At 40.0% G+C, this 23,700-nt stretch overlaps 1 protein-coding gene and 1 non-coding gene across 6 annotated transcripts in view; one reads left to right on the forward strand and one right to left on the reverse strand.

Moving 5' to 3' along the window:
• Positions 1-23,700, reverse strand: part of Rabgap1l (RAB GTPase activating protein 1 like) — a 663,388-nt gene that overhangs the window by 203,115 nt on the left and 436,573 nt on the right. For all 5 annotated transcript variants that reach the window (XM_047519817.1, XM_047519815.1, XM_047519816.1 and 2 more), the window contains exon 18: positions 622-663. In XM_047519817.1, coding sequence (XP_047375773.1) covers positions 622-663 — 42 coding nt within the window. The remainder of the gene's footprint in view (positions 1-621; positions 664-23,700) is intronic.
• Trnaa-ggc (transfer RNA alanine (anticodon GGC)) lies at positions 11,849-11,922 on the forward strand. Its single transcript has one exon. It is a non-coding gene; the product is annotated as a tRNA-Ala (tRNA).

Raw genomic sequence — 23,700 nt, forward strand, 5'->3', positions numbered from 1 at the left:
TGAACAAGGCAGTTACCGCCTTCGATAGCAGAATGCCATCTTTGTCTGGGTTATTTTCACCAACTCTGCAGCAAACCTCCTGCTGTTACCACACTGTTAAGGCTGTATTGATATGTTGATATAAAAATCCAACAAGGTAATTATAATTGAATTCTAAAGTGTCTTATAATTTCCAGCTATCAGGGAAAAAAACTGCAAAGTGAAATGTAGCAGTTTCTTTCCTAGTCAGTGTATTATAGAAGCTTTTTAATAATTCAATTATATGTTTAGGTACTCCAGGGATGTTATTATGGAAAGAAATCTTTTAAGAAAAAAGCTCACTTCATTTTGACAGAAAACATGTTTTAACTTTCTCATGTCTCACATTATCCAACTCATATAAGGGAAAGCATCTTTTAGGTACTGGAAGAAGTGCTGGAATAGCAAGATTAAATGGATTATAGGAAAACCAAACTTCAAATGAACAGCAATAGAAAAGGTTGAGAAGGAGGGAGGATCTGAGTTTCCTAGAGAAGCCTCCTTTCTCTAGGTACAAGAACCCAGAATGAGTCAAGGGCTTTTTCCAGGTCCAAAGGCAAAGAGCTAAGGTAGTTTGATAGTTTAAGACTGAAACAAACTTACCTTTAGGAGAGCCAAGGCGACATGAAAGATTATGTTCAAACCCTGAAATACAAAAGGGACAGTGAAAATCAATATTGTCACATCTACAACTGTTTTATTAAGTACTCCCCAAGACTTCCACACATCTTTAATAACCCTGTGGCTAATGGTTGCAAAGTCAAGTTCCTGGTTCAAGATGGCAAAAACAATACAGAAGTCTAAAACTAAAAATTGAAATTCCTAATCCTAGTTCAGACATCTGGGTGACAGAGTTAAACGGCCAGGGGCAGACAAAACAAAGTCAGTCCATGCTCCTAACGTGGACAGATGACAGAAGAGGAGCTGAAAGGAGCCCACCGGATCTCCACTAGCCCTTACTGTTTTGAGGCTTGCTTTCTTTGAAGTGCTACAACTACAGGTGGAAATCAGGGGCTATGAGCCAGACTTCTGTTCCTTTTCTCTCCTAAAAGGCCAGAGCACCATTTCAGCAGGGATAAACTGAACAGCCTCTGGAGAAGCCACACTGGAGCTGGCTCAGCCCAAAGACTGAAAGAGACGTTGAGCTGCTACATTCAGGAGACAGTCAAGAATTCTGATTCAGACAGAATCAGAAACGAGGCTGCCAGGGAAGGCGCTGTTCCCTCACCATGCAAGTCATCATACAGAAGAAGAAAGGTCTTTCAAGCGTGAGCTGATAGCTTCTGAAACTGTAGGATCCATTCAATGTGCCCTCTTCACCTTGGTGACAAAGATCTCCTATGCCTTTTGGAAACGGAGCTGTACCAAACATATTATGAAATAATAAACCGTAATAAATCATGCCTTTTGTATCCAAAGTCAGAAGTGATGATTAGGACTGGATCCCAGAGTGCACTCCTGCTACGAGAGCTAACGCAGCCTTTTATATTCAACCACCAAAAATATGACACAGTGTGTGAAGGGTGAGCAAGGGACACGATCATTTGGTTGGCCAAGGTACAGAATGTGAACTAAAGGTTTGGTTTTGGGGTTACTCAGTCAATTCTTTAAGAGACTAAAAGCAGTAGGAAGTAAGTGTAACCAGGACAGGAGACAAAACAAATTGACATAGTTCATTACCTACTAAATAATGATTCTAGACCTGCTGTGATCATGTGTTAGAAAAAAAGAAACACTATTCTAGATCAAAAAACTTAGGTTATTATTAAGCAAAATTGGTTCTCACCCATTACTAGCCGGTACTCACCTGCCAAATCTTTTTTGTTGTTGTAGGTTCTTTTTTAGTTATCCATGACAGATGGATTCATTTTGACATGATTTTAAAAGCAAGGAATATAATTTGTTCTAATTCCATCCTAGTACTTCCCCTTCTCCCTTCTTCCCACCCTGTTCCTGGCCCTCTATTCTACTGGTCTACCTGCTATTTACTTTTTTTTTTTTTTTAATTAGTGTCTTGTTGGATATACGAGACAGTGAGAGTCACTGTGGTATATTCATACATGTGAACAGAACAGTTAGGCTGAATTCATTCCACTGTCTTTTCCTATCCCATTCCTTTTCCTTCCCCTTCATTTCCCTTTGTCTACTGTACTAATCTTTCTTCTGTCCTTTAAAAAAAAATTCTTATTTTTGATTAGTTTCTACATATCATAGAAAACATTCAACCTTTGCCTTTTGGGGGCTGGCTTATTTCACTTAGTACGATAGTCTCCAGTTCCATCCATTCACTGGCACATGCCATAATTTTATTCTTCTTTATGGCTGAGTAATACTCCATTGTGTATATATACTGCATTTTCTTCATCCAGTTGTCTTTTGAAGGGCACCTAGACTGGCTCCATAACTTGACTATTGTGAATTGTGCTATTGTAAACATTGAAGTGGCTACTGCATCACTGTAGTATAATGATGTTACTCTTTTGGATATATACTAAGGAGGGGGATAACTAGGTCAAAAGGAGGTTCCATTCATAGTTTTTTTTTTATTAAAATCTTTTCTATTTTTACAGACTGCATTTTGATTCAGTGTACACAAATGGGGTACAACTTTTCATTTCTGTGGTTGTACACAATGTAGATTTACACCATTCATGTAATAATACATATACATAGGGTAATAATGTCTGTTTCATTCTACTATCTTTCTGTCCCCCTCCCCTTCCCACCCCATTTTCCTCTACACTATCCAAAGTTCCTTCATTTTTCTCTTCTTCACGCCAAACCCCCTCATTATATACTGTCATGCACTTACCAGAGAAAACATTCGGCCTTTGGTTTTTTCGGCTTGGTCTATTTCTCTTAGCATATTTTCCAACTTCATCCATTTACCAGCAAATGCCATAATTTTATTCTTCTTTATGGCTGAGTAATATTCCACTGTGTATATATACCACAGTTTCTTTATTCATTGTCAATTAAAGGGCAACTAGGTTGGTTCCGCAATCTAGCTATTGTGAACTGAGCAGCTACAAACATTGATGTGGCTGCATCACTGTAGTATGCTAATTTTAAGTCCTTTGGGTATAAACTGAGGAATGGGATAGCTGGGTCAAATGGTGGGTCCATTCCAAGTTTTCTGTCAACCTGCCACCATGTCAAGATCCACCAGGTCTCTTCAGCTGGTGCTCACCATGGGAAGCTCCTCTTGTCTCCAGTTCTCCAATCTTCATGTGAAGCCAGGTTTGCAGGCCTCCTTTGCTTCCCAAATCCTTTCACATTACTCTGTGGAGACTCGTGCATGTTCGGCGACTCCGCTGTCATTCTCAACGTTCCCCCACCCCTCGCTTTCAGAGCAGCAGTGAAATCTCACTGATCCTCATAACCTTACTATGTTTCTTGTTTTCAGAAAGACTGTGATAAGCAAAAGATTATACATGTATTTAGTAGCCAGGATCACCCCACAAGTCTCCTGACGTTCATTTTCACCAAATAATGCTGGTGTAATATATATATAGGAAGTTCTTATTTGATGAACGATACTAGCTAGTCTAAGTTTTCTGTGGTTGATTCTTTTCCCTGTGTACTCAACTAGACCAATTTGTGGGATTATCCTCAAATCACAGTAAGAACCTCTTTTCTTCAATTATCTCAAAATCAAACTATGAGGTAACTAAGCCTTGAAAACCAAATAAGAATCGTGAAACGTTTTAAAAACTTAAAATCTCTAAATAGTGAAAACATCTCTCACCAACCCCACGAGAAAACTGTTCGACTTTTGTTTTATACATACTTCTAATTAGTTTGGTGATAAGACTTTAGAGTTTATAGAAGTAGCAAGCTACAAGACAAAGTATGTGAACCAAAATAAACCTTTCTCTTTATTAGTGGATTATATCAGGTATTCGTTTTAATAATGGAAAGCTACTAACACAGCAAAGATAGCAAAAACGTGACTTCTACTAAAACCAGATTCTGTCATTTGTCTCCATATTAAAAACCCTCACAAAAAGGAGCTGACTGCAGGACACGAGGCAGTAAAAAGTCAGCTCACTGGAAAGAAAGAGTCGCCACCTTCCCCCGATGACAACAGAGGAGATCGGCCCTGTCTGCATGATGCAGTGGTGCCTTAACTGATTTGGATACTGCTTTTTCAAAATTCAGTCACAGGCTTGGTGACATCTTTGCTTTCAAGAACACCTACAAGTAATTGTCCCAAATTGAATAATTGCTCCTAAGTGCGGATCACAGTGTTCCTGGGTAGGCCAACAGTTGAGCACCTACCCTCCTGCATAAATAAAGGCTGACAGCTGAGCTCTCACTGAAACAAAGACACTGCACATCCCGGCTCTGATGAGCAGGCACTCGTGGGTTCAGAGGGAGCTGACAGATTGTGAGAAGCTGTCAAAAAGCTGTACTGATGGCATTGAGAACAAAGGTAGTGTCAAAAGTACCAGATGCACATCAGCACTTGGCTCCTTAGGGTTAAAGTGAGAGGGCAATAAATAGTACGCAGAGGTGGAGATCAACAGGCAGTGAGAGATGATCTAACCCAAAGTGGCCAAGGTGGACGGGACAGGCTCAGACGAAGTCAGAGGGCATGGCATGCCGACCTTTCTGCTCATCCTAAGTAGGATGTGCTACCCAGGAAAGGGTTGTGATTAAATGAGATAGTTTATAGCTCTGCATTTGGTAAGGATTGATAAATGCTAGCAATCACTATTAAGTTCATGTATAGATTATCTACTATCTCCAGTATTTTTTGTTTCTTCCACTCAATCCTCTCCACAACTCCATAGCAGATACACTCTTGTCCCCATCTTAGAAATGAGAGACAGGCTCAGAAACATCACATTGTTATGAAATGGTAAAGCCAGCATTAGAATTTAGGCCTGTCAGATGAAAACAAATTCATGCTTTGTTCACTAATTTCATCTCGGTTGCTTAGCCAGTGAGACTTATAGATACCTGTGATGGATTAAATATCGTCACAATTTTTTGACACTTGTCCCATTGAGAAGCCAGGTCTCTGCCCTGTCTTCTGAATCTGGGCTACTATACCACTGCTTTGACAGACAGATTGTGGTGGAAGTGACACCATGCCAACGTATGGGCCCAGCGGGGCTTCAGAGACTGAAGTTTCCATGTTCCATCTGATGCTATGCTCGCTTTTGGAAGCTGGCCATCATGTTAGAAGTACAACTAGACCCTCATGTTCCAAACAGCCAGACAGCAGCTAGGGCACATGGAGGACCAGATGTCACTGGTAAGAAGACAGACCAAGGATCACCAAGGTGCTGGGCATGTGAATGAAGTCATCCTGGAAGTGAATTAGGCCATCTAACTAATGCCACTAGAACAAAGAGGAACCCTGCAGTTGAATCTCTGCCAATTTCCAACTTGAACAAAATAAACAGCTCTTTTCAATTTAAATTTTTTTTCATTTTGAAATAATTTTAGAGAAAAAATCCCCAAAATAGTTCTCCATACCCTCACTCAGTTTCACCAAATATCTGACATCTTACATAACCACAGTCCAATGACCAAAACCAAGAGATCACTATGAAAATTTTGTCAAACACACAACTTATTCTTCTGAATTTATTTGTTCTGTCTCCTTAATCTCCTTTAATCTAGGACAATGTTCAGTCTTTTTCTTTCATGATCTTGACACTTTTGAAGAGTACTGGCCTACTATTTTGTAGGATGTCCCTCAATTTGATTTTTTTGATGATGTTTCTTTGTGATTAAATTCACTCTCATAGAAGTGAGACTGTTCTCAGCACATGCCACCAGGAGGCTATACAACATCAATATGTCTTACCATACAATCACTACTTTTTGGTGTGTGTGGGGTGTTATTTACTTATTTTGGTGCTGAGGATTGAACCCAGGGTTCAATTGTGCAGAATCATTGTCTTAAAGTCACTCAGTTTGGAAGTAGTTTGTTATGTACAACAAGTAACAGGTCACCAGAATAGAATGCTGTTGACTTCTCTTTGATAAACTTCCTCCTCTATAATCTGTAAAATAATCTCTTTTAAAAGAACAGGAAAGTGACAGATAGTTACCATAAAAGTATAAGGAAGCAAATACCGGCTGCTCTAACATATATGTTCTACAGGAAGAACAGTGTAACAAGTTAGCCAAAAGGATCTTTGCTTTATTTTGCTTTACATGTTTTAAACTGTTTGAAGTTCAACCTGTTAGGATGGAGTGACAGAACCATGAAGCAGTTTGCGTTTGGGGGCTTTTTATTTATGCCCACTAGAGGTCAGGATTGTAGCGCTGAAAAACCAAGCAACAGCTTTAAAAAATGAGGTTTTGAGAGACGCCCCTATTGGCGGTTTTAAGACCCTCAAGGCCTTTGTGTCCATTAACTTACTAACATAATACAAAATATACAGAAAAACTGGATGACTGCCACTCTCCTTCCCCCACTTTTAATATATATTTCCATCTGTGTTATAGCTTCTTTATTAAACTTCTTTTCCATAAATGAGTAGTGAACATTGAAGAGTTCAAGAACAGAGAGGGATGAGCACTAACTGGGCAGAGACCCCTCTCCCTGCTGCAGGCTGAGATTTCATGGCGGTCCCCACTCCCCACCACCCCCCGATCTTGTGGTTGTGGGAAGGGAATTCTCTCAGATCCATCCTGTGCCTCCCGCCCTCACCTCCGATGCTCTGTCTGCTCAGCAACCCTTCCTTCGGCATGACCACCCCAGCTCTTCTCTAGCATGAGCTCAGATGTCGGCCTCTGCGGAAGCTTTCCTGGCCTGCCACAGCTGGCACAGATGCCCTGATGGTGCTCTTGAAAGCCACCCCACCTGTCCCTCAGCACCCATCCCATGGTGGGTGAGTCCCCTTCACCTGCCTTGAGTTCCCTCTAAGCTGTGTGAGGGCAGAAACTGCCAGCACCTTTACTGGTACATTCCCATCACTGGGTATGGAGCACATGTTAGTTAAACGAGTGTATGAAATGAACAGAGTTGTTAAGAACAAGCAAATGGACTTTTAATGAGAATTTAAGATTAGGAAATACTGAATCTCCCTATAATTTCTTGATACTAATTTCACTTTTTTTTTTTTGGATTGCTGAGTCTCCTTTTCAGATTGTTTACTGATACATGTTACCACACCACCTTAATATGGAAAGTAAGCTCCCGCACAGTGACATTAAAATTCCAACAAACTATCTTTCATCTTCTATGCTGGATGAGAAAGTTCACTTCTTTCCAAATCTGAAAACTAGGGTACATTGCATCAAGCTGATTTGCTCAGGAAAGCAAAACCAATCACACATTAATCAGCCTTCAGAGAAAGGCAGGGTCTATTTTAAGCACTCCCAAAGCAGAGTCAGGCAAAACAAAATGCTTAAGAACTTGCAGTCAAATATACATTTGGGAGGCTTTAAACCCTTCAAGAAATGGTCTTCTATTCTGCCTGAAAACAGGGGATAAAGCAGCAAGAGTCTGTACCCAGACCCACGCAGGGGGATGTTGCAGAGTCTAACTCTCCGCCCTCCCGGGTAAATCTTGAGGTCTGTGTCATGCTGCAGAATCAACATGTGTGCGTCTCTGGGCATGCTTCCTCATTCTGCTGTCCTCATCTGGTAGGTGGGTTGAGTGTTAACAGGGCTGAAATATGAGGGACAGCAGAGTCAGAAGTGATAATAAGAGAAAAACACTGAAAAGGCTGTTTGAGGAGAGCATGGGAGAAAAGCCAAGTCACACTAATAGCTCCACAGTTGCCTGGAAGTCTCTGGAACCACGAGGAAGGTGGCACTAACTGTAAGAACTCAGGGGCTTTTACATTGTTAGCTCAGAGCAGCTCTACCTTTCCTCTACCTCTTGTCCACTCCCTGCCACCAAGAGCCCATAGCAGCTGGCCCACATATAAACACAGTGCAAAATTTAAGAATCATGATATACCCCAGGTCAGCCAAGGAACACAAGTTCTTTTCTGCCTTGGAGATCTACCATCCTCCTGTCGAGAAGTATAGAAGGGGGACTGAGGTTGTGGCTCAGTGGTGAAGTACTTGCCTGGCATGTGTAAGGCCTGGGGTTCAATCCTCAGCACCACATATAAATAAATAAATAAAACCAAAGATCCATTGACAACTAAAAAATATTTTTAAAAAAAGGAAGTATAAAAGGTCTAGCCAACCTTAACAGACTACTTTACAGTAGCCATTGCATAGCCCTAGAAATTGCTACCATTTCTACAGCACCTTATTTCAAAGATCTGGGCATGCTGTCTCATCCAACTATAACAATATGTCAGCTATAGAAGCCATTATCATGCTGGGGTTGGGGTTCCATGGCTGAGTGCTTGCCTAGCATGTTCAATTCTCAGCCCCACATATAAATAAATGAATTAAAATAAAGGTCTATCAATAACTAAATATTTTTAAAAAGCCATTACCAACTTCTCCATTTTATGAAGGAAGCTCAAACATGGTAAGTGATCTCAATTCACAAATTAGGACTGGAAGGCCAGATTTCCTGTATCTAGCTCAGTTTTCTCTCTATTAGACTGGTGGTTCTCAATTGGCTACTTATTAAAATCACCCAGGCAGCTTTTAGAATGGACTGGCTGGGAAGCTCCACCTCAGAACAAATGCGGGGAAAAGACCCGAGGGTGGGTAGCATGGGCCACCTGTATTATCAAGAATGTCCCAGGAGTTGCCACCATGAATCCAGAACTAAGCATTAACAAGAATTTTCAAGGCAACTATACATCAGAAGCACCCAGGAAGCTGTATCGACACCCTAAAGTCTTAGTGAATTGGTCTGGGGGGACATAGGCTTTGACGGGATCTCCAACATGCAGCCAAGTGTGGGGATCACTGCACACTGTCTCTAACAACCACGTTCCTCTTACAGATATTTCATAATATTTAAATTTAATAGTTTAATGTTTCCAAAGGTCACCTGTGTCGAGTTCTTAAGGTCAAACATAAAAATTAAATGCTATTAAAATAAAGTGAATTGTAATTATTGAGAAGTATAGAATTAATCTGAAAATGATAATAAAAGAATTAACTGATATATTTTAAACAATAAGAGTGATAGTTGTCTATGCTCAGAAGAATAGATGGTGTTTTAGAAATTGAGGCAGGAATGATGAAGACGTTAAATAATCTCTTCAGAACTGGTTAATGCTGACTATGCTACATTATCCAAATGACCACATTCAGCTCAGGTACCTTCACATAGGTAATAAACCATTAAGGAAAGGAATGTAGTGATGTTTCCCACAGCAAGCAAATCAAAATCAGATTTTATTTGAATTGGGCAAAAAAAATCTTATAAAGTGCTTAAGATATTAAGGTAATATTTATGCATTTTAAGATGAATACGCATGATTCTATGAGAAAAACAATGCTTAATAGAAGCATGAAAGTTGGAATATGCTACAGGCTAGTTGTTTAATGTTCTACCAGATCACCTGACAGCAGCAAAAAAAAAAAAAAATCTGAGCATTTGAATAGTTGTTGAAAGTAGGAGGGCTATATCAGACTCCACACATCTCCACTGACTTGTACTGTGTGTTCACACGGACACAGGCACACAGGTGCCATTCTACTTTAATGGGAAACTGTGCAACTGGCTACTTGAAAAACTAAAATGAGTTAAGTTTAACAAAAATACCAACAGAAGATCCCAATGTGATAATTTTCTTTTTAGTGCTAGGGATAGAGCCCAGGGTCCCATGCATGCAAGTTAAGTGCTCCACCACTGAGCTACATCCTCACCCTGAATGTGATAAAATTTTGACAGATTAATGATGAGGAAAAAAAAAAAAAAAAAACCAGTATGTGGTAAAAGCTAAGCAACAAAAACTGGTCACAGAAGAGATTTCAGAGAAAACAAGCTATCAATATTTTCTTCAAAATTCTATTGAAAATCCATATTTGATCAATTACAAGTGTGTCCCCAAATTTTAACATAAATATATATTACTTGATTCCTAAGAAAGCATGTACTTACTGAAAGAGCCAACCACATACATGCTTTAGAAACTGTTAATAATTACTTCAATCTGAAAATTTAATAAAATTAAAAATGTTTATAAAACACATCAGAAATGAGGTAAATTCTTAAATGTAACAAATACTATGTTGAGCATTTTATTTTTCTCTCAGTACTAATATTTATACCTTGGCAAAGGTCTTATTTCAGAGGCTCTGGGGATTCGAACCGCGGTCCTTCTCCATGAGAGTCAAGTGCTCTCCAAGCAGAGGTATCTCTTCAGCTCTAAAGGTCTTATTTCTATAGCTTTTGATGTTTCTACTCAGGCAAAAAGTACACGCATAACAATTTTTTTTTTATTGTAAACAAATGGGATACATGTTGCTTCTCGGTTTGTACATGGAGTCAAGGAATACCATTTGTGTAATCATACATTTACATAGGGTAATGATGTTTGATTCATTCTGTTATTTTTTTCCTTCCCCTCAACCCTTCCCACCCCTCTTTTCCCTCTATACAGTCCCTCCTTCCTCCATTCTTACCACCCTTCTAACCCTAACCCTAAACCTAACCCTAACCCTAACTCTAACCCATCCCACCCCCCATTATATGTCCTCATCCGCTTATCAGCGAGATCATTTGTCCTTTAGTTTTTTGAGATTGGCTTATCTCACTTAGCATGATATTCTCCAATTTCATCCATTTGCCTGCAAACAAGCATAACAATTTAAGAGTATATTTTCCTCCTTCCACTTAACCATTCACACATCAGGGATATGTAAAATCAACCACCTCTGGCCAGTGAGCTGTAATAAATATTCACTCCTGCTGGGCATTAAATATTAAATTAGAAAAGAAGGGCCATGTTGGGAGTAATGACACGTTAACTCACTCAGGCGGACTCCCTACTCCCTGGCGAGTGAGCTAGATCAAGGCTCAAAGGCGGTTTTCAAAGGTTAATAACGATAAACAGGACCACTGTCAGGGATTGGTTAACAACAGTTCCGGGAAAGTGATCAGCTCACTCTTGCCATATAGTCCTATGGGACTCTCACCTGCGTGAACCTCCCAGGCCTTGCTGACCTTTAAGCTGATTGGTTCCCGCCTAGCCTCCACCCTACATAAAAGCTGTGTGACTTCCTCAATAAACAAGTTCTTGCTGTGACGGGTCTCCCTGACGCCCGCTGCATCTGATTGTCCTCCAGCCAGAGGGCTGTGTGCGGGAGGTCAGTCAGCCTACCTATCCCGGTCTGACCTTGTTGGGGAGTGTCCCCTTCCCTTGCCGCTGGTTGAGAAGAGCAAGGGGGCTTAAGATCCCGACAGGGCCAGGCACAATGGCACACGCCTGTGATCCCAGAGGCTCGGGAGACTGAGGCAGGAGGTTCTCGAGTTCAAAGCCAGCCTCAGCAAAAGCGAGGTGCTAAGCAACTCAGTGAGACCCTGTCTCTAAATAAAATACAAAATAGGGCTGGGGATATGTCTCAGTGGTTGAGTGCCCCTGAATTCAATCCCTGGTACAAAAAAATCCCCCCAAAAAACAAACAAAAACACTCCCCCTAACTCTTAAGTAAAAAGTAAATGAGCTTCCAGTAAATTTTCTTAATTTATATAGCAAACCATTTTCTAGTAGTAATTTGCTATCATGGAACGGAACCCATGACTTGCAGTACCATGAAGTATACAGTTAGTCAGTTAATAGCTTCAGGATGTAACTCAGCTCACTCACACTTAAGCTTAGCTGTGAAATGGATGAGAAAGCTTGTTTCTTTACCTATCTAAGAGAGGCAGGTAATTAAATTATACTCTAAGTTCTTTCCCAAGAAGTCCTGTCTTCACATCAAGAAATTACACTGGGGCTGGGGATATAGCTCAGTTGGTAGAGTGCTTGCCTGGCAAGCACAAGGCCCTGGGTTCAATCCCCAGCACCACAAAAAAAAAAAAAAAAAAAAAGAAAGAAAGAAAAGAAATTACACTGGTAATCACAGATCTGCCTACTGCAGTGAAGAGGAGACAGTCCTATTTAAGAAAACATCACAGAATTAGTTCAGTTCATTGGTCTGAGATCTTTTAAACACACACACACACACACACACACACTCCAAGTTGAAAGTGAGAGCTGTAATAAAGTAAAGAGACCTAATTAGCAAAGGACACTTCAGCAACTGGAATACCTTGATTGTTGCAAAAATTCTATGATTGTAGAAAAGGCTCTAGAAGTCCTGTGAAATTCACTCCCACTGAAGCATAGTCAATTAAGCCTCATATTAAATAGTCTGGCAGTTCTCTGTAGAAATTCTTTAATACTATACTTTAAGCCAAAAGTTTTAGAAGACAAGTATCACAGTTCCATTTCTGCCTCTATTGGCTTAGGTAAGTATCTCAACCTCTCTTTGCACAAGATTCCTAAATAATAAAATGAGGAGCACTGTTTAAGAATCACAAAGAAGATTTACTAAAAGTTCAGGGCCTTGATAACATCAGCTTATGCTCCTGTCCTCCCCTGCCCACGCGTCTTCCATCAGTGTTGGCCATATCCACTTTGTGGTCAGTTAGTGTTTAGGCATGTCCTTCTCCCCTTGGAGATGGGAAACCCTTTAGGACAGGCACCATATTCATGGCTCTTCATAACCTCAGAGCCAAGCCATAGTTGGGCATATCTTAAGTGCTCAATAATTTTCAATACTTAATTACAAAAATTAATTTGAGTTGACCCTATTATTTAGATAACTGGAAACTGGAAGCATTCTATTTAAGGGAGAACAATCCAGGCTTTAAATTTCTTAATGAAATGAGAAGAGTCATAAAAGATCAAGACTGCTTTCCAAAGAGTGGGAAGCTGGGAGGGAGAGGGAAGTGCTGGGGAGTGATACTGGCCAAATTATATTGTTATATTGTGGGCATGTACTAATATAAAACAACAAAATCCCATTGATACGTACAACTATAACGAACCAACGAAAAATGTGGGAAAAAAGAAATATATATATATAAAGTATTATTTTGAAAAAAGGAAAAAAGATTTCTCTCCAAAATTAAATGAGCTTTCTTTCCACTTTTTTTTTTAAACTAACAACTAAATAGACATGTGGTCTAAAGTAATCTGAAGAGTTATTAGGAAAGGCACAAGAATTTTTAGCAAACATTATTTGTACTAAAAACAATTATTTTAAGCATGAACAAGATCAGTTCATGATCTGCTTCCAACTCTGGCACATGTCTTCAGTGAGAAAGAAAGTAAGGAGTTCTACGACCCAATATTCAAAAGGCAGAGTATCAAGACAGGTAGATTATAGCCCACCCCAATCTTGAGCCTCTCTTTAAATCATTGGCATTTGACTTTTTCCTAAGGCCAGTTTCTGTCTTCTAATTCAGATCTGGTCCTGATCCTTACTTTTATCTAGTCGCAGGCTACGACTATTATCTATTCTTACTTTTATCTAGTCGCAGGCTACGAGCTTGCTCATCTCCAGGCCCTTCAGGACAGTGACCTCAGTTCACTCACTCCCTCCTGTTCCTCCTTTAGAAACGAGGCCCTACGGCAAAATCCTGTGTCTTCAGCTGAGGCTTTGTAAGTCTTCCACTCTGAATGTTACCATCTCCCGAGCTTCCCCGAATCATACATGGTCTTCTAGCTGGCTCCTAAATGACCCCACCAAGTCCTGTGGCTTTAAATACACTGTGTCCCAAATCAACATCTTTAGCGTCTGTATCTCCTCTGACTGCAGCCTTATATATTCGAGGACCTCAGATCTCTATTTTCATATTCTAATGGAAATCTCAGACTTGTCTAAATCCAAACTCTCCATTTCCTCCATGAAGCTGCTCTTCCTCTAAGCTTCTCCACCTCAGTGAACCGCAACTGCATTCCTCCTGCTGCTCTACCAAAGCCTTGGAGTCACCCTTTCTCTATCACAACCCATAACTAATTCCACAGCAACTTTGGGGGCTCAAATTATGAAACCAATCCTAAATTTTACTGTTTCCTGTCATCTCCACTAAGCCCAGCCTAGCCCAGGCCACTGTCACCTCTCGATTTCCCATCCCTGCTCTTTTCCCCCCAGGCTATTCTCCCCATCGTAACCAGAGTGGCCCCTTTAAAAGAGACATCAGTTGAGCACAGAGGCTGGTGTCTGTATCCCAGCACTTGGGAGGCTGAGGTAGAAGGATCACTTGATCTCAGGAGTTTGAGACCAGCCTAGGCAACACAGCAAGATTCCATCTCTTGAGAGAAGAGAGACAGACATCAGATCAATTTCTCTCTCAAACTCCTCCCTTTTTGAAGATTTACTTATTATAAACTTCGCTGGATCAGAAGCTTGGACCTACTGATTTCATTGTTTGTGCCTGGAATACTGCTTGGCACCCAACAGTGCTAAATAAGCAGTTATCAAAAGAACAAATCAAAGTTGGGGAGGAGGCTGCATGTGATAGGTGAGCCCAGTGGTAGAAGGGTCAGTCCTCGGGGGACACCGGGATCTGACAGCAGCAGGAGCTGAGTGATATTTTGAGAAATGAACACAAGTTGGTCACGTTCAAGTGTCGGGAGGAAGCAGTGTGCATCAAGAGTGCAGCATCTGTAAAGGGGGAGAGAAATGAGCCGGCCCGGTACACTTGGGAGTGGCGGGGCTCTGGCGGGCAGAGGAAGGGCACCCTTCACCCCTGCAACTTAACACGTTGGGGTGCCAGTTGTTAGCAGTCCTAGAGATTCCTGGGAAACCCACCAGGAATTTTAGTTCCCTTGAAGTCTGACTTCTTGCTCTGTTCGTTTGTGGAGGGGCAGCAGACTGTGGGGTTCGAAGAGGAACTCCGGAGCTAGGTTTCCCAGGTCTGCATCAACCAGTCCCCTGCCTGTAACTGTACAACTTAGGGCCAGTTACTTAAACTCTCCGCACCTCAGTGTCCTCATAACCAGAAGCACCTGCCTCACGGGGCAGCTGTACGGATGAAATGGGTTCCCACATGAAAGCACTTAGAGAGTTCCTAACACGCAGTGAAGCCCTGCATGTTCTGGCACAGTGTCACTCAAAGTTCCCAAACCGAATGCAGAATATTTATGGCAAGTTGTTCAAGATTCCAATAATCTGCTACATATTTTGATAAAGACTGACCTGTATATTTCTTGTTTAACTTCTTAAAGAAAATAAGTCTCTTCTCTCTCCCAATCAATTTGACCATATCTACAACTGTCTGAAAAGGAGGTAGCTAGTACCTCAGGAGATACATATCAATGGACAATGAGCTAAAAATAGAGAGAAGGGCTTATAAGTTTTGTTTCTAGAAAATGACAGAGGTTATTTAGTCTTTGCATTTATTCCTTAATTGTTAGTTGGAGTTTAAAAATTATTTCAATAAAACAGCTCAGGTGAACTGTTGACCACAGGAAGTTTGACATGGATAGGTGTCTAACAGTCCCTATTGATGGACCATGTGGGAGTACTGAACAGGACAGCATCCAGGACCCATTCAGGCCAACTACATGAATCATATTGATAAAATAAGCAGAGAATTTAAGGAAGACATAACCAGGAAGCCCAATATCCCTCCTGTTGCAGCATTTACTGGCTTCACTGTGCAGATCTGCCTCACATCTAACTGCTGCTATTCCTTTCGCTATAACATATAAATTTACATCATTTGTGTGGCTAAACTCAAAGGAAATGGAGAACACCTGGTCACAATTTTACATGTCATTGAGGATGCTTTGGAAAAGATACTTTCCTCAGTTAATATTCTTCTCAAATCTTTAATCTGTCCTCATGGGTTCTAATTTTCAATTCTTTCTGTTGTCATTCTCCAGGAATTCTCAAGACCCTTATCAATCTCCTAACAAAAAAGTAAGACTAGAGGAATTCTGTAGCATGGTTCAAATGGTGCAGACGACTATTTAAGAATCACCTTCTCTACACAGACTGTCAATCTAAGGGCTGGTACTGGGCTGCCTACAACTGCGTGGAGCTTGAGATCAAGCAAAGTTCTTATAACCTTTACTAACATGTTTACACAAGTTCTCGTCTTTTAAATAAGGAGCATCAGTTCAAACTACCTAATAATCCATGCTTCTTTATGATGTGGATATACTAGAAATGTACATCTTGGTTTTCTGATTTCAAAACAAGAACAGATTGAACAGATTCATGGAGGCATGGCAGCCTTTAAGTTCTAGCTCCCAGATGCAGCAAGGAAGGTACCACACTATTAGGGTAGAATCTGGAAACCAACACTCATTTAGAGAATCTGCCAATAGAATCAAGCCTTCTCAGACTGGAGGACTTTCCAGGCATCTTGCAGTTTTGCAGGGTGAGTCTATGAATGACAATAGAGGGGAACAATCAGTAATGGTATGGAAATTCCATTCCAAATTCTCAACTTGGAGTTCTAGCATAAAGGCATTTGTTTGGTTTTGCTTTCTAGTTCTAGTTTATCCTTGGGAAAAATATATCTCAAAAAGTATTATAATTTAAGTTTCACAGATGTTATAAAAAGAAAGAGATTTAAAAATCCAGAAAATATTTCCAAAGTAGACTGGGTAAGTTCCCTTTGAATAAACCCAGCATGACACTCCTTTTAGAAGGCTATGTAAATACTCCAGGTAGGGTGGCAGTGAAACATGAGCCACTAGGTGATCAAAGGTGTATGGAAATTTGAGGCCCATTTACTGAAGTTCCTTCTAGCTTGAAGAGGTTATAATCCTATAACAACCAAATTGATTCTGAATAATTGTGTCTGTGAAATAAGGTAAAAGGGAAACCCACAGAACCTAAAAACAATAACACTTAGTGAAAGGGAAGGACTGTGCTAGGCACATGGCAAGTGTTATCTCATTAAATCCCCATGACAAGAGGATTGAGAGATGGATAATATCTTCTTACGGAAAGAAAACAGGGACACTAAGAAGTGAGGGGACTTGTACAAGCTGCACAGCCCGTAAGCAGCAACTCACACCAAAGATGTAAGTGGAGTGGCCAAACCAACCAAGTGGGCTTAACAAACAAGTGATCACTGATTGCTCACCTGGGCGGAGAATTGTTACTCCAAGAAAAAGAGTAAGATGAGCAAGAAAAATCAAAACAATATAATAAGCACAAAATCTTGTGGTTCATACCTGTGCTGGAGATAGTCAGATTTAAAAATGAGTTCACATTAAAAACAAGTAACTAAACCACATAGCACAAAGTTTCAAATAGGTTACTCTTCCACGTAACTTTTTTGCATTTTTCTTTTGGGTAGCACATATCTATCCTACCTAGTGGTTCAAAATACAATCCACACCCCATGAACAGCAGGGGGCACCATGCATCAGTGAGGAGATGACAAGAAATCACAAAAATCAAGCTGTCAAAATTGAGGACATGACTCAGGTTTTTCAACCTGAGTTAGACAAAAGCTTTTTTTCTATGCTTTATAATAGGGATAGATAATTTAGAAGACTTCATTTTGATAATTCAGAAAAGATGAAGACGTAAGTTGGCTTTTGATTCAGCCTTGCTGATCAAAAGTCATGTGAGGAATCATAAAAGGAAAGAGCCATCCTAATTTATAAAAAGCTTGCTGAAAAATCAGTGTAGAAGTAGAGCTTATTAATAGTTCAAAAATCCTAATAAGAAAATCTAAAACTACTAAAGATTTCTAGAAAAAATAAAAACTCAAAAGGAAAATTCAAAATGCTAAATTATTAAGCAAACACAAATTTGATGTACAAGTTAAGGACCATAAAATAATCATGCCAATCGATAAAGGTAATTCATGGTATTGTCTATCCCAGCTCCTGGGGAACTGTGTTTTTTCCCAACCAACCTCAGTGCAACTCTCTGCCTCCAGAAGCTGCCTCACACTCTTGAACACAACAGAAATACAGGAGACAGGCCAAGGGGCAGCAGTGCTGGGCGCCAGTGCACCCTCCCTCTCCGGCCCAGCAAGCCAGCCGTCAAGTGGACCCCGGTTCAGAGGCTGCATCGCCCTTGGTGACATAAGGCACCTGCTCTGTCTCCTCTCACAGACTCAAGAGATTCCACAGATGCAAGTCCTATGAAATTTACAGAAGGAAAAACCAAAGGTAGAAAATGAAAATAAAAAGTAAAGTGAGGTAAAACATTATGCATTATTGATGCTTCCAATTTAAAGTCTAAGTTCCACTAAATTTCTTTTCCCAAATAGAAAACTTGTTGGAAAGAAAAATGGAAATCATGTTTCAGAAGTAAATAACAAAAAGCAAACAAATCTCACCAAGATTTTCTCTGAATTATATTCCTCATTCTCAACCTTCGAACGATGTATGTAGTATTTGGGGGGATATGAGGGATACTGCTTTTCCATTAGGCATTTTTGCTGGGTGAATGTGGCAGTGATACTTCTTGGGAGCTTAACCTACGGCTGGATTCGCTGAGTAGGGTCTCCCTGGCTCCTCAGCCCTCCCATGCACTCTCAACAGAAACGCTCCACTCGGCCTGCCGTTGCAGCTTAAAGATCTTCAGTGGCTCCTCACTGCAGATGGGATGAAATCCCACGTCTTTAATATGGCCACTGAACTAGCATAATTTGAGTCCTACCTAATTAGCCAACTGCTGTCTCTGTTCTAGAAGTTTGGGCTTGCTTTTAGATCCTCTAAACCACATACTTCCCTCACTCATCACTGGGATTTATCCTACTCATCCCTCAGATCTCAGCTTTAAATGTCACTTACTCAGAGAGACCATTCTTGAAATCCCAATCTAAAATAGGTTTCCCTGTTACAAAATCTTGAGGCAACTTAGATTTTCCCTTCATAGCATCTGGTATAATGTATAACCATATATATATATATATATATATACATATAATATATATATAATTTATTCATATATATCTTTTAAAATGTATTTATTATATGTATGTTCATTAGTCTGTTTACTCCATGACTACAAATACAGTATCTATTCTGTTAACCATAGTAACTATTAGGACTAGTTCAATGTCAGCAAATATTAAGTGTTCAATATTTAATAAATGAATGACTAAATGACTGTTATGATTTGGATCTGCAATGTACCCCAAAAGTTCGTGTTTTGAAGACTTGATCCTGAATGCAGCAATATCCACAGCAGGACTTTTCATAAGTGATTGGATCATGAGGGCTAGAACACCATTAGTGGGTTAATCCATTTAATAGATTAATAGATTAATAATTTGAATGAATTACTGGGAGGAGGTGGAAACAGCAGGCAGGAGGCGCGTGGCTGGAGGAGGTAGGTCACAGGGGCATGCCCTGGGGACTATGTCTTATTCCTGGCGCCTCCTCACTTTCTCTCTCTTTTCCTCCTCTCTCTTTCTGCTTCCTAACTTCCTATGCCACACTCCTCTGCTATGAGGTTCTACCTCGTCTCAGGTCCCAACCAAGGGAGCCTGTGGACTGAAATCTCTGAAACCATGGGCCAAAATAAATATTTCCTCCTCTAAGTTGTTTTTCTCAGGTATTTGTCACAGTTAGAGAAAAGAGATAAAGGACAGTCCTTTCAGTATCTCCAGGCGCCTAGATGTTGAACTGATGAGCTACCATCTCTTTTCTAGAGAGTCTCACTCCAAACACTCTGCAAACACGTGCTGCTCCTCTGTTGCATCCCTGGCTCCCCACTAACTGCTACACTGCTGCAAGCACCACCCGGCCCCTGTCCACGTCTGGAATTAGAGAGGCACCCACTTCTTCACCCTTTCAATGCCTTTAAAGTAAAGTACGATGTTCCTTTTAAATTCCCATGTAAACCTTTAATAAACTAACCTTAAAAGTCTGACTATCTTGCCGATGTAATGCAACACATTATTCTATGAGTTCTTTTTTCCTCAAACATAAAAAGTGCATCACAGAAATGGCTGTAAAAGGAAATCTAATCTAAAAATTTTGCATACATTGTATAACACATTCCCTCCCCCATAATTCCACAAAAATGTAGGACCGTTAGCCAATTTGGTGTTATATCACATACTCTTAAGTGGATCCTTAATGCAAAAGAGAGGCACACATACTACTGGGAAAACTTATAAAAATAACAAATAATCTACAATGTCAGCATTTATTCTTTTTAAATTTGTTCTAATTAGTTAAACATGACAATAGAATGCACCTAGATACATTATACACAGATGGAATATAATTTCTCATTCTTCTGGTTGTACCTGATGTAGAATCCCACCAGTCATATAGTTATATACATACACAGGGTACTAATGTCTGATTTATTCTACTATTCTTCCCACCCACATAGCCCCCCCTCTTCGCTGCCCTCTACCTAATCTAACGGAGCTCTATTCTTCCCTAACACCCCCCTTATTATGAAATTAGCATTTGCATATCAGAGAAAATATTTGGTCTTTGGTGTTTTGAGATTGGCTTATTTCACTTAGCATGATATTCTCCAGCTCCATTCATTTACCAGCAAATGCCATAATTTCATTCTTTAAGGCTGAATAATATTCCATCATATACATATATATATCACATCTTCTTTATCCATTCATCTGTTTTATGTTTCTTAACACATATATGATAGTTGATATTACAACATAACTATTTTGGCTTTCTCAAACAAATCCTTCTAAAAATATCAATTCTACCATGCCATGCCAGGGGCTTCCCATTTCTATAACTGAACTTCCCAAACAGAGGTATGCAAGACCCCCAAGGTAGAGGGGCTGTGTGAGGAGAGGAATAGCAGAGGCAAATATGCTACATATCTTTGGACAGACAACTTCCATTTGAACATATGAAGAAAAAACATTCATACTAATACAACTATAGCTGTATTGTGTAGCAAAATGTAGAATATACATGCCTTTTTAACAGATGATATGCAACCTCAAAGGAGTTCTGAGTTTGGGGGACTGTAAGACACAAATTAGACTCTTAATAAATGTGACAAGAAGAAATCACGGAAGACTTCATTATTATATAGTGACTATTATGGCCCAGTAATAGGGAATTGAACAGTAGATGGCCCTGCAGCATGAATTAGGGGTTGTTCTTATGATCTTATCTCCAATGGATCACTATGCTCAGTGCACTGTCAGGTTGAAGCACACGAAACTGCTGACATTTAATAATTTGGGACTTACAAATTCATATAGTCCAATGTGATACAAGAATCATCTTATTTGTATCTGATTACAACAACCTATCTCCTTCCAAGAATGTCTATAGGTTCTGTGTCCCCATGATCAAGTACTGTGACTGGCATAAGACAGGGCACAGTAAGTGCTGGCCAAGGGCTCACCCTGGTTCCTCTGCACACAGCCAGCCCAAGTGAACACTGAAGTTCCACATTTGACTTCTAGAACCTATGCTTCAAGCTGAGACACAGAAGATTCCTGATAGCCATGTAACAGTGTAACCAGGAGCTTCAGAAAAACAGGGAAGTGAGAAGAGCTTCAAATTCCCGTTCTCAGATCTGAACTGAACAAAGCATCTACCCTACAGCATACAACTGCGCTGACATGCAGCAAAACCATTCGAATAAACCATTCATGTAGGTATAGGCTCTGTTAAGCTTGATCATCTAGTTTTATTGTTAAAGAAAGAAAGAGCTTAAACAAAGTAGGAGTGACTGGAATCAACTGTGAAGAATTTACTGGGTATCAAGCTGTACTTCTCCCTCTTTTTTTAAAAAAAGGCATTTGTGAATAGAATGTTTTAAAACCTGTGTTAACTTGGGGAAAGGGACATTTTCCGATTTTCAAGAACTTTTTAAGCTCAGTGTTTATAGGGTACTGTTAACGATCAGAAACATTTTCCAGCTCAGTGAAAGTAAACATCTGAACGGGCCCACAGACACTTGTAACAGGAAAACACAGACCCACCTTCATTCTGTTTGGCAAAGCTTACTCTAAAGGAGTCATCTTGTTCTCCTAAATCTTCATGAAATAAAAGGTATGCCTACTTTTAATAACAATTTGTCCTGCTGCAGCACTGCTAGGAAACAAATCTGATCCAGAGACTTGCTAAAACACACATCTGCTCTGTGTCAACTTGGCTTTGTTGATAGGTCCATAGTAACACATGACTTAAAACCTTGAAAAAAATCTGCACATCCAGCTTTTACCCCCGAATCAACACAAAAACCACCATGGAAACATTGCTGGGTATTTCCTGTAAGTTTTGTGTTTCTCTGAATTCATTACCTTGGACTATTAGCTTACTTCCTAGAATTTGTAAAACTGATGAATTCAAAGAAATGATAAAGGAGCTCTATCTCATGCCTCTCCACCTCACTCTTCTTTCTCTTCCAGAGAAAGAAAAAGCCCAGATCATTTAGTAACTCCCATGTGGAACAGAAAGTTGCACCCCAGTAATTCTTTGGTGCTGTTGCTGTGCATTTGATTAAGGTGATCAAAAAATACCCATCCTTTATTCTGAGCACATTTCAAGATATATGTACATATAACTGTTAACAGCTTTCTTTAGTAGAAAATGAAAAACCTAGGATATTTGTTACGCATGCAGATTTCCTAGGGCTGCATGGGAAAGAATCTTGTGTCTGAGATGAGTCTGGAATTTTATGTTTAACAAGGAATCCCTGTTATCCCAAGTTTTTAAAAAGAGATAAAGTTTGACTTTTCAAAGTATACAATTCAGTGTTTGTATTTTTTAAAAATTATCAACACTAATTCCAGAGCATTTTCATTCACTGTCCCCCTCAAAAAATCCTGGACTGCTGCTGTGCCTGGGTTCAATCTCATCAGCGTTTTTGACCCATTCTTTTTATTACAGCCATTCTAATAGACCTGCAGAGCATTCATTGTGGTTTTGTCTTGCATTTCCCTCATGGCTGATGATATTAAACATCTTTTCATGCTTTTATTGGCTACTTGTATCTTCTTTGGGTAAATGTCTGTTAAGATCCTTTGTCCATTTTTTAAATTAAATTACTTGTCTTTTTATCAAGTCGAAAGAGTTCCTTATATATTTTAGATACAAGACCTTGTCAGATATGTGATTTGCAAATACTTTCTCCCATTCTTCCTCCCACCACATTCTTTTTTTTTTTTTTTTGGTGGGGTACTGGGGTTGAACTTGGGCACTAGACCACTGAGTCACATCCCCAGCCCTATTTTGTATTTTATTTAGAGACAGGGTCTCACTGAGGTGCTTAGTGCCTCACTTTTGCTGAAGCTGGCTCTGAACTCGAGATCCTCCTGCTTCAGCCTCCCAAGCCGCTGGGATTACAGGCCTGCACTACTGCGTCTGACTGCACAACATTCTTGATGTTTTTTTTTTACACATTCTTCAAGCATAAATTTTGATAAAGTCCAATTTATTCCTTTTCTTTTTATTGTGTTTGTGTGGTGTTGGGATGAAACCCAGAGCCTCATGCCTATCAGGCAGGTTCTTTACCATTGAGCTATATCCCCTGTAATAAAGGGGATAATCTATAATTCAGGTTTATCAATAATTTTCAAGGAAAACCCAGAATTATCTTTACCAAAAGCATTAAAAAACAGATTCATGTTTCTTGGAGAAAAATACACAGATTAAAAAATACGGGTTAGCACGATTTTAAAAAGTCATTTTAAAGACTGGTATAGAGAAGGCCTTAGAAGCCCACCTTGCTGTAAGGAGGGAGCGGGCCCCTATCCGAGGGGTCATTGGATCCACAGTCCTCTGTTCCAACTGTGGCTGGAACGTTTTAATTTCACTAGAAGATTGTATGAAGGCGAATGATACCAAGGGTCTCAACATGGACAGG

This window comes from Sciurus carolinensis, chromosome 12 (genome assembly GCF_902686445.1).
Source record: "Sciurus carolinensis chromosome 12, mSciCar1.2, whole genome shotgun sequence".
Taxonomy (NCBI): Eukaryota; Metazoa; Chordata; class Mammalia; order Rodentia; family Sciuridae; genus Sciurus; species Sciurus carolinensis.